Source organism: Marmota flaviventris, chromosome 11, assembly GCF_047511675.1.
Source record: "Marmota flaviventris isolate mMarFla1 chromosome 11, mMarFla1.hap1, whole genome shotgun sequence".
Taxonomy (NCBI): Eukaryota; Metazoa; Chordata; class Mammalia; order Rodentia; family Sciuridae; genus Marmota; species Marmota flaviventris.
In genome coordinates this window covers 107545258-107557560 of record NC_092508.1, presented here as the reverse complement: position 1 = coordinate 107557560, position 12303 = coordinate 107545258, and the positions used below count along the sequence as shown (strand labels likewise).

General features: G+C 34.9%; 1 protein-coding gene across 1 annotated transcript in view; it reads left to right on the top strand.

The window, feature by feature from the left end:
* The window catches only part of Dpp10 (dipeptidyl peptidase like 10), a 623123-nt gene that overhangs the window by 518190 nt on the left and 92630 nt on the right, over window positions 1–12303 (top strand). The window contains exon 8 of the mRNA XM_027954025.2: window positions 4828–4948. Coding sequence (XP_027809826.2) covers window positions 4828–4948 — 121 coding nt within the window. The remainder of the gene's footprint in view (window positions 1–4827; window positions 4949–12303) is intronic.

Sequence of the window (12303 nt, the reverse complement as noted above, 5' to 3'; positions counted from 1 at the left end):
TTAATATATGGAACATGATTATGCCAAGAAATTATTTAACTATGAATCAGTAGTTCTCACCTGGGGAGTGGTTTCAAGCCCCTCTTCCCTGCCAAGAAATATATGGAAATGTATGGGGACATCTTTGGTTATCCTGTCTGAGCAGAGGGAGTGCAACTGGCATCTTGTGTGGAAGCTGGATGTGCAGCTAAACATCCTATCATGCATGGAGCAGTCTTCCACAACAGAGAATTCTCTCATACTAAATGTCGTAGTTCTTAGTTTGAAAACTTTCCTATGTTAGGAAAACACCCTTCTTATCATCAGTTTTTTTAAAAATAATAACTATCATTCATGCAGCCCAAAGGCCATATTAACTTCTATATTACTCATATATGAACTTCTGCAATTTATATACAAATATAAATGTGGTCACTAATCACCAGGAAATGCAAATCAAAATTAGAATGAGATAAGACCTCACAATTTTTAAGGATGGCTGTTATCCAAACAAACAACCAAACTCAAGCATTGGCTAGCATGTAGGGAAATGGGTACACTTATAAATTGCTGGTAAGAATGAAGCTAGAGTAGTTTCTATAGAAAATTGTGTGAAATTTCTTCAAAAAATTTGAACTAAAACAACCTTGTCATCTACTAATTCTACTTCTTGGTATTTGCTCAAAAGAATTCAGGTAAGTATTTCAAAAGATATTAGCAATCCCATGTTTGTTGTACCACTATTTACCACAGCCAAAATATGGAAACAATCTAAATACCTATCAGTGGATAAATAGAGGAAAAGTGCTGTATAAAACAATGGAATACTTTTGCTCTACCCTTATCAGCCATAGCTGTCATCTGGAATAATTTTTGATTGCAGTTTCCCCACCTGGGATGCAAATCACAGAAAAAGGCAATTCAAATACTACCCCCAATGCACTATAAGTTTACCGATTCTATGATGGCATTTATGGATATTTTTTAATGATTCATTTTCTAATTTTGGATGATCATGAAAATCACTCAAGTCAGTAAAGGTGAAGTAGCTTTTGAGTAGTATTTCTGATAAAATAGATTGAATAGCCAATGCTGTTTGTTGTTGTTGTTGCTGTTGTTCTTTTAAGCTGGCTGAAAAAAGTTTGTGAGAGTGTGGCTGTGACAATACATTTCCGCTGGTTGCATTAGTCACAGTAGACTCATTAACACTGTGCTTACTCAAGGTCTTTACATTTTCATGACTTTAATATCAATTGATCATTTCTTGTTTGTCCACCACATGTCACTTGTGTATGGAATGGAATAAGCCCAGTGTCTCTGCTTTAGTTTGGAGTTGAAGAGTCCCCCAAAGCTCATGTGTAAGATTATGCAAGAAAGTTTATAGGAAAAATGATTGGGTTATGAGAGTCTGAACCCAACCAGTGAATTAATCCCCTGATGATATGAATTGAGTGGTCACGAAAGATGGGTAGGGTATGGCTGAAAGAAGTGGTTTCCTGGGAGCTTTGAGTTATATAATTTTGTAATTTTGTATCTGGAGAGTGTAATCTCTCTCTGCTCTCTGATCATCATGTGAGCTGATTCCCTCTGCCACATTCTTCTGCCATGATGTCCTGCCTTACCTGAAGCCCCAAGGAAAGGGGCTGTCTATGTACTGAGACCTCTAAAACTATGAGCCCCAAATAAACTTTTCCATTTTTACAGTAGTTCTGGTTGGGTCTTTTAGTCACAGCAGTGAAAAAGCTGACTAGAACAGCTTCCTCACGAAGTAACCCAGGCTGCTAGTGTTCTCAGCATGTGGAGCAGCTGCTGGTGTTGCAGGGGGAGGAAGACAAGGCGGTAAATTGAAAATTGGCTCTTAAAGCCTCCTTTCCATCAGTGACACACATTGTGTCGATCTCTTGATGATGAGCAATATCGACTAGCATATCGATTAGAATAATTTCTTGGAACATGTATTACATATTTTCTGACAGACTAATTCAGCACATCGTATTTCAATTATCCTCCTGTTTCCTTTGGTGACTTTACAATTTTCAGTTATTTTGTGGGTAGATTAAGAGTATTGATTTTGAGAAACTGGATAGTTGGCATGCTTTATAAATTTAAGACTTAATTGATCAAATACCTATCTTTCTATCTGTTATGCTTTTTAGGTGGCTCATTGAAGGAATGAATTAATGGTATCAAAATATTTTGACAGTTTAATCAGTACCATTGGGATGTGTGGCATTACTGTTTGTCATGTTTCCAGGGTGATTTAAGTCTAGTTGAAGCCCCATTTAATTTCATCAGAATGGAAAATAGGATCCAGTTTGATTTCATCAGAATGCCTGAGAAGTATCTGGGAATATGTGCAGTTCTCAAATTGTTAAGGTAGTGGTTAGAGTTTTTCATTAGGTGAAATAATACAATTCAGTGAAAAATCTTGTAATTGAAATGAGGTTAAAAATTATAAACGTAGATTTTTTTATGAAAACAGCTACTATTTTTTGTTGCTGTTCTTGTCTACTGGGGAAAAAAAGGTTTTGTGGACAGTCTCTGGTAGTATAGCTTTTAGTGGGATGGCATTAAAATTCTGATTCCATATTGCTTGTTCTTTTACATTGGAGCAGATGTCAGTTTCATATGGATTCTGGATGTAATCCAATCTGTTCTTCAAATATAAATGTAATTACTGGTCAATAGTTTGGGATAATTTATACATCTGCTGAAGTCGTGGAGGTTTTATTAATTATTTTTGACTTAGAGTTCTTTCCCTCTTGAAAACTGAGGATTTTTGAATCATATTGCTTTGGGTGAAGTCACCTTCTTCCTAATAAAGTCTTGGGTTGAATAGTTGGGGGTTATGTGCAGTCATTACTCACAAGTGCTATTAGAGGGTTCGGATTTAGGGAGAAAAAAAAAAGAGAGGTGGTTATCCCAAAGAAACAGTTTACACTTGTTTTTTTTTAAGGACTGAAGAAGTTAATATGCAAAAGACTTATAGTTTAAGCTTTAATCAGCTAGAATAAAATTAATGTATTTTTCCAGTTATCAGGGTTTAATTAATTAAATTCATTAAAGTCCTTAAAGTCATTAATTCAAACTTTCATCCAGTATTATGATACCTAATATTATTCTCAAACTTTTGCCTACATGTGATCTCTATTCTTTAATAAGAAGCTTATTTCCTGTTTTGTATTGTTACCTGAAAACTTTCTAACTGAAATGAAAACAATAAATATAATTGATTTAATCCTCCTCCCCCCTTCCACTGTGGCTGTTCTACTCCTAACACTAATGTGTATTTAACTGGCAAAATGTGAACTACTGGCCAGTTGTTGGGGATCATTTACAGATGGGCTGAAGTCACAGAGTATTTTATTTTGATTCAGAATGTAGAGCTTACAAAAAGCTCAGGATTTTGAACCAAGTTAATGTATGAGACCAGCCTTGATTTTAGGAATAGCCACATGTGTTTTATATTTTATATTCACTATCTCATTTACACTTCATAACAGATCTATATGGTATGTGAGAGACTTAACCACATTTTACAACTGAGGGGGACTGCAGTTTACCAAGGTCAAGAAAATTATCAAGGTCACTAGATTTTAAATGTAGACTAGATGAGGGTAAAGTCCATGCTTTTATGCACCATGCTGTACCCTTCTGTTTTCGAGATATTTTATCTGTAGACTGATATTCTTACTTATAATAATAATTATTAACTAAATATACCCAATATTAAATGCTTGCCACATACCCAATATCAAAATAGAATATCAATGAGATTTTCTGTAAATACCAATTTGCTCTGTTACTATGCACACCCAGATTTGAAATCTAGGATCTAATAATTATTTAGACAGTTGTTTTAGAAGTGCTTGTATTTTCTCTAATTGCCATTTTATGTATGATTCTATACCATGCTAGTTACATCTTTTTCCTTATTGGTGGAACATTTGATGCTAAAAGAAGTATGGCTTGCCCTGGACAATTTTTGACTCCCCTAATATATGAAAGAAACTTGGTTCTATGGAAGCTTATAACACAACATGGATCAGCACATTTGTTATTAAATACAATGTAAAGTGAATTACACATAATTTTATCCTGAATTATCAATAGCAAAATTAGGTCACTTTGCGTGAACACCATCATTCCTGTTTGGGGGCTGTTGTATTGATATTACTGAAGGAGACTCTATTCTGTGTTCAAATTAAAACTCTACCACTCTCAGGCACAAGTTCCTTATCATTGATATGCTATTTAAGAAAATGTTGGCAAAGAATATTGGTACATGGGTAAGTGCATTTCATGTGTAAGTTAAAAGGACTTTTATTATTTCTTATTATCAGTGAATCTGCAAGTCCAGCTGGATAGCTTCTGAAAGATTTTCTAAAGATATTTTTATTGACCCCCCCAAATGCTTTTTTCTAACAGTAAAGACTCAAAATTGAAGCTTTTCCAACAGTCAGTTGGCTGTTACTAAAATGACATCTATTTCAGTTATTATTCTCTTGAGTATGCAAAATGTTACCTCACAGCCAAACCAATTTTGTGGTATGGGAGAAACATCATTAAGTAGATGAAATATTGTTGCTGAAAATAAGGATTTAAAAACATCAATATCAACTTCCATGTGATTTCAAAATGACAACTTGATATTGATATGATAGGAAAAGAAGTAGCCATTAACAATTGATTACAATACAAATATATGCATTAAATTTTTTTAAAAATGTTATAAGTAGGCAAATGACAAAACATTAATTCAGTGATCATTATATGATATGAAAGTTTAATAAAGACATCCTAACATGTTGGGGTTTTTTTTGTTTGTTCATATGTTTTCTGATCCAGATTTATATTTTTGAAAATAATATCTACTACCAACCTGATATAAAGAGCAGTTCATTGCGACTTACATCCTCTGGAAAAGAAGGAATTATTTTTAATGGGATTGCTGACTGGTTATATGAAGGTGAGTTGAACAGATTTGGTTTCAAAAGAATACAATCGACGTTGATAGAAAATCTAAAAGAAAAAATCTATTCATACCAGAACATTACATTTAGCACTATATCTTCTCATTTCCTCTCAAAATTGCCTTCATGCTTTCATCTTTTTATGTGTTTACATTTTGCCTGGTTGTAATTTAAATCTACTTATATGAGTCCACATTGGTTATATGTTTGAAAGTGTATATATAAAATGCACATACAGACACACTTGGTCTCAGCTACACAAATTTTGTTGTTGATGATACTTAACCAATGAGAATGGATGGCTACCTCACAGCATTCTGGAATTAGATGCTTAATTTTTCAGATTCTCTGGAAAAGGAGAAACAAAAGCCTTTACCTGTGCAAAAAAAAAAAAAAAAAAAAAAAAACAGTGCATAGAAGCCACTTGATTTTAGTCATTCCCATCAGGGACATTCTGTCATATTTTAAAAGCCATTGCATAGGGAGAAAAATAAAGCCTACGTGAAGAGTTATTTTTCAATAACTGTTGAATCAAGTTTTGGTAATAGCTAAAAATAAAGGCTGAGGATGTAGTTCACTGGCAGCAGACAGCTAGCCTAGTATGCGTGTGGTCCCAAGTTCAATCCTAGCATGGCAAAAAAATAAAATAAAATAATAATAATAGTATAAAAATTAGTGATATGCTGAAAACTTCCCTCTATTTTTTTTAAACATTTAGTTTTTAGAAGTAGCTGGAAGCAATACCTTTATTTTGTTTATTTATTTTTATGTGATGCTGAGATCGAACCCAGGGCCTCGCATATGCAAGACGAGTGCTCTATCGCTGAGCCACAATCCCAGCCCTCCCTCTAGTTTTGATCATATATCAGTTATCAACTGACTAGCTGAGTTCTAGGTATATATTGCCTGAGAAAGACTGAAAGCCTGAGTTTAAACCCTGATTTTCAGATTCTGCAACTGATCTTGGCAAAACATGTCAACACTTAAAGTAAATCTATTTGATTATAAATGATAAAACCAGGAATCATACAGAAAAGTGATTTTATTTCTTGAACAATATTTGCAAATGCAATTTCTCTGCCTCAAATTCAATAATTTAAATTCTGTAATAAAAATAAATCATTCAGAGCACTCATTCATTTTTTTTCAGTGTCTCACTCAGTGGGTATTATCAATTGTCTTCCATATACTAGTCTTGGTATTAAGATAGCACAGGAAATTTAAAAAAAAAAAAAAAAAAAATATATATATATATATATATATATATATATATATATATATATATATATATACATGGCCTTGAGACCTTATATTCAAGTGAAAGATTTTTGCTAGGCAGAGAGATGTTATTAAAAGTATTGTAGTCCTTGAAATTTACAAGTTATAGTCCTTGAGATTTATATATATATGTGTGTATGTGTACAAGTCTATTTATATCTATAATAGATTTCTGTATACATGCCAGCATCAAATAATGAAAGATTTTTAGAGGCCATGCTTTATTTTGAGGAGTAGTGAGAGCTACACTGAATATCAGCAATTATTATGCCACGAAGGAGCAAAACAACAGTGGTGACAAAGGAATACACAAGTAGATAAGAAGGGTTCTTTGGTTGAGAGTTTCAGAAGCTGACTCTTAATTTCTGATTTCAAAAAAGATAAGTTTTAGAGAGGCCTGGAATGGTCCACTAAATTGGAAAAACAAAACAAAATAGGTGGAGAACATGCTTGGGTAGATTTGGGGATTTGACTAGCTGGAGCTACAAGATGCCTTTACCTGGATGAGAACAGAGGCTAAGATAAGCCTTTCAACTTCATGTCATTGATACTGTGTGAGAGACCAAAAAGTGGGAAAACAACAACAACAACAACAAAAAAAAAAGGATGAATTCAGTGTGGTGAGTGCTTGACTTATGGTCAACACAGGATTCTCTGGAAGAATGAAGAAATACGACTTGGGCCATTCAAATCTCAGGGATTTTCAAATATTTTTATTTCATTTCTCAGCCTAAAAAATTAGGAAGAATTATATATGAGAAGAAGATATTAGGAAGGAAAATCCATGCAGAGGTAATAGCTTGCAAAAACACAGCAGGGTTAAACACGACAATGTGTGCTAGGGAACTGAATCTACATTCTATTATCAAGGTATAAAATTTGGGACAGAAGAAGACAGTAAGAACTAGAAAACAGGGACCTCCCACAATGATCTGGAGTTTCAATTATGTTTCTACTAATAAATGTGGAAATTAGTAGAGCTTTTCAAGCACAAGAGTGATGAGATGGAGTCATCTGTGTACATAGAGGACACTGGTTATGGTGTGAAGCTGGGATCTAATAGTGGAAAGGACCAGTGAGCAGCTATAAGACTTTTTCTATGCTCTATCAGGAGATAATGAGCATTGGAACTGGGGTTAAAGCAGTTAGAAGGAGGGAGGATTCTAAAATTGATGAGGCAGTAAAATAGTTAGGTCTTAGTGGCTGAGCAGATGGGGCGCATGAGAACACGTCAAGAATGACTCTATGACTTCTGGTTTGGGTCACTAGTAAATGGTGGTGGCAGACACAGTGAACGAGCACTAACAAGGAGTGAATTTCAGGGAGGAGAGGAGTTAATAGAAATGTGGTCATTTCAGCATAGTGGCAATGCTATGTTGGGCAATGCAGTGTGATCCTTAGCATCAATGAGCTTTGAAATCAATGAGATGTATATGCAGTGTAGACCGTGCCTATTTTGCTGATTTGGACCTGATTAAGATGACTTAAGCCACTGTCCAATTGGGGAAGCTTCATGTAGGTTATGGGCATTCCACTTTCAAGGAAAATTTAAGGGACAGTATTGGAGACCATTAGCTAACAAATAATTTTGAGATAATAAAAACATATATCTACACTGAGAATGAACAGTGTCTTGAGGTTTCGAAGGGGACAGAACAAACAGGTAACAAAATCCTTTGTGATGACACTATAGGTCTCAAAGGTTCCAAAGGGAAGTGAAAAAAAAATATATATATATATAGTTTCTGTCACTCAAATTAAACTTGACACTTTGGCCACTATGTTCCAAATCTACTAGGAAATCTCGCATGTGTATCTGATTTAATCCTTACAGCACTGCTTATTGAAGAAACCAAGGCTCAGGGAGCACAAGTGACTTGGATAAGGTCTCAGAGCTGATGAGTGGCAGAGCTGATCTTTGAATGTCTTCTGTTTCCAAAGCCATTGCTTAGGCAGCAGGCTACCATATTTGTTGGTGCTTGCTTCCCCTGGGTCCTATGACATGGCCACATCTGGGCCCCTAAGCCTTAAGTTTTCACTAATCTTTTCCTCATCCAAGGGCTTTACATGCTGCTGTCAGTGGAATTATTCAATGTTCTACTTCATTGCCAGAAGGAATCTTTTCAAGGGAATCATTGATAAAATTTGGCAGAGGGGCTAAATTTGGATGTCACTGATTCTCCCTTAACATTTTGCCTGTCATCCCCAACCTGTGCTGTCAGAGTCCCATACACATGTTAATCTCCCATATCACTTGCTTGTCTGATATGCCAACAGCTCTGGTTCCAGAACTTTCCTTCATGCATTGAGGGACACAGCAACATGCCCTGGGGAATACATGTGATGGTCAGTGCTGTGTGTATAGTTCTAGTGTGGAGATCATTTTATTTTCAGAACTCATTTATAATCTAACCTGTGTGGGAGGTTCAGGAAGTAAAATGTAACATGTTTTCAAAGATTGAAATTAACCTTCTAGAAATGTTATGGGAGAAAAAGATAAGAGGAATCACACAAAAGATAATAAAATGTTTTTTATAGAAAACTTTAAGGACAGGGCTTAATCTTTTTGGAATAGGACACATTGTGATTGCAGGTGTTGCTCTCAACCACAGTCACTACCATGGAGTCTTTAAAAGTGTCATTTTAAAGCTTCTTTGTCTCATTCTTGTCATTATTCAGTTCCTAAAGAAAATAACGACATATAGAATATGACATGTTTTAAAGGGATGGTGAAATTCAGAGAAATAATAAAACTCTTAGAATGGAAGATAATTTTAAATATTGTTTACACAAAGCACACCCATGTGCATCATGTACTTGGTATTATAACTAAATGAGGTAACATATCAAAGTTGATTTTTTTAAAAAGTCTTTGAAGTTTTGTTAAAAAAAAGTATATAATTGCCAAGTTCACAGCTTTGAAAATTTCCAGAAAGCATTTACTCTATTAAGTAGGAAAAAAAATGACTTGCTTTAAATTATTTAAGTCTATAGAGTAATGAGACTAATGTGCTTAAATGATTTATGAATATACTTTAGATTGTCATATTTTAAAGAAATTATTCTCTGAACTTCAAGAACAACAGGGGAGCAAAGATATCTGTCAAAGATTATCTGAGTATAAATAAAATAGAGGTCCATTGAAAACTAAAAATATTTTAAAAAGAGGGGGGGGGCTGGGGTGGTGGCTCAGTGGCATAACCTTTGCCTAGCATATGTGAGGCACTGGGTTCGATTCTCAGCACAGCATATAAATAAATGTAATTTGTAAAAATAGAGGTCCATTGAAAACTAAAAAAAAAAAAATATTTAACAAAAGATTATCTGAGAACAATACAATGAAGAGTAAGAATTTTGGATGAAATGATAAACAGTAAAAAACTATTATATAAGAAACCATTCACAATGTGAAAAAGAGAAGTATAAAAAAAACCTATGTAAGCATACTAAATAGAATTATAAATAAAATCAAGTTTTATATTCCAAGCATGGTGGCCCATGCCTATAATCCCTAAGATTCAATAGGCAGAGGCTGGAGCATCACAAATTTGAAGCTAGGAAAATCAAGTTAGTGAGACCCTAAGCAACCTGGCAAGAGCCTGTCTCAAAATAAAAAATTATGAAAGAACTGGGGATGTAGCTCAGTGTAAATCACCCCTGTGATCATTCCCCAGTTTGGAAAACAAAACAAACAAAAAATAAATTTGATGTGATAGAGGATTTTAAGGTGCTTTGTAGAAGAAATGGTTCTTGTATTGATTTACAAGAATGGAGAAAATAGAAAAAAATATTACAGGATAAACACTATCCTTTTTGACAGATTGCAGTTGTTGCACTTTTTTCATTTAATGAGAACTGCTCAAAAATACCTATTTTTCCACTTTACTTTCTTCCTTCTCGTGGATACATGAAGTCACATTTATTCCTCATTGATTCATCAGAATTTTATTGAACACTTATTGAGAGTCAGTATAACTAGACTGTGACAGATAAGATTTTTTTTTTTTTTAAAGATAGTGATGCAGTCACGAAGCTAGAGAAATGCCTGGTTATCAATAGTGCTGAGTCTGTAGAGGTCAAGCAAACTAAGAATTCAGATTGCTACTTGATTATCCATGACCTTGACAGGAGCAAAATCTGTGAATTGCTGGGAACAGAACAAGACTGCAGTGCATGGGAGGCTATGAAGGAAGTGATAAGACTATGAATATAGATCAAGAAAATTTTGACAGGAAAATGTAGAAAATAAAGGGAAAGCATTAACCACAGGCCCACAGGGATGGAAATACATGCTTAAGAAATTCTGTCTAAATTGATTATAAATGGATAAAATCAGCTTGCTTTTTAGAAAAGCGTGTTAATCTGAACACAAGGATCATATCTTAGTTTTCTGGAAATGCTTTGTGTTGAGCCTGTTTATAAGTGTCTGTGATATAAAGCCACATGTGCTGCAAACTCCATCTGCTCTGCAGTGAGATTTCCTAAATCAGAATAATAAAAACAATGAAGAGCCAAACCTACACTAAATTGGAATGGAATGCAATTTGTAAAAATAAATTGTTTGTAAATAATACAATATAATTAACGCAGGAAGTTTCAATCCTTGAGTAAATGTCCCTCTTAGTTGCAATTAAAGAATCTGTGCCTTATCCAGAATAACTGTAAAGCAAATGCATATTAGATTATTCTATTCTATTCAACATCTCTTTCCAGTTAACTTTAGTTTTTCATCTGAAAATAAAATTTCATATCTCTTTGCATTTGTGGGTTTTTTAATATTTATTTTTTAGTTTTAGGTGGACACAATATCTTTATTTTCTTTTTATGTGATACTGAGAATCAAACCCAGTGCCTCATGCATGCTAGGCGAGCGGGCTACCACTTAAGCCACGTCCCAGTCCCTGCATTTGTGTTTTTTATGTGATAACATTTTTGTGGAGTAGAATATTAGTCAAGTTCGATATAAAATAAATGAGAGTTGGTTATACCCAATTTCTATTTGGGTATACCAGTGCTCTGAGGTTTATACCATGCTTCCTTGTGGAAAGTACTGTCATACATACCTTAGCCCCTGTGATAGGATGCATCCTTCAGAAACCCAGAGTGCTGACTTTAACCAATAGGATTTCTTTGCACACTTAAGTTTCATAGGTCTTAAAACTTATAATTAATTGACCCTCATCATACATATTTTTTCTTCAGTGTGTCCTGTGTAAGTCATTTCTTCAACTGAATTATAATTGTTTGTATGAATCAAAACCACTTAGAAAACAATAGCACATACAAAAGCAAATAATTTAAGGAAGGTGTATCAGCCATCTTTGCATTACTACAACAAATACCTGAGACAATTATAAAGGGAAAACCTTGGTTTGGCTCACCATTCTGGAGGTCCCAGTCCACAATCAGGTGGCCCCATCAGTTTGAGCCACTTTTAGGGTAGCACGTCACCATAGGAATGCATCCCAAGACTGAGATCCCACAGTACCCTGGAAGGGCACAACCCCAGTGGCCTGAGGGTCTCTCACCAGCCTCACCACTCAAGCTTCCACCAGTTCCCAGTAGTGCCACCTTGGGATGAGCCTTTGACACATGTATCTTTGAGGGACACTCACTCAAAACACTGAAGAGGTTTTATCTCTAAAGGGGCCACTCATCAAGGACAAGGGTTCTGCAACAACCTCTGGCTAGTAGTGGTTTGCTTATTAATACCTGGAGTGGAAAGCAGAGGCAGCAGTCATCAGGATCTAGGAGGAGGAAATCCTGAATATTTTTCACAGCAAAATAAATAATGAGTTTGGATGAGGAATACAACCAGACACATGATTTCAATATGTGGTAGCCAAGAATAAAATCCCATGCACTCATTTCCTCCCTTCATTTGATTTGCCTGGGCTTCATATTGGTCATACCCAATGAAAAGTCAGAGACCAAAGGAATATTCTTATTATTCTAATTAAAAGTTTATGTCCCTGAAAGAGGAGCACACAAAGTTCCATCTGTTACTGTTTCTCTGCAGGATAGTATCAGTCCAGTTTTAGATATGGAATTTACAAATACAACAACCACTCAT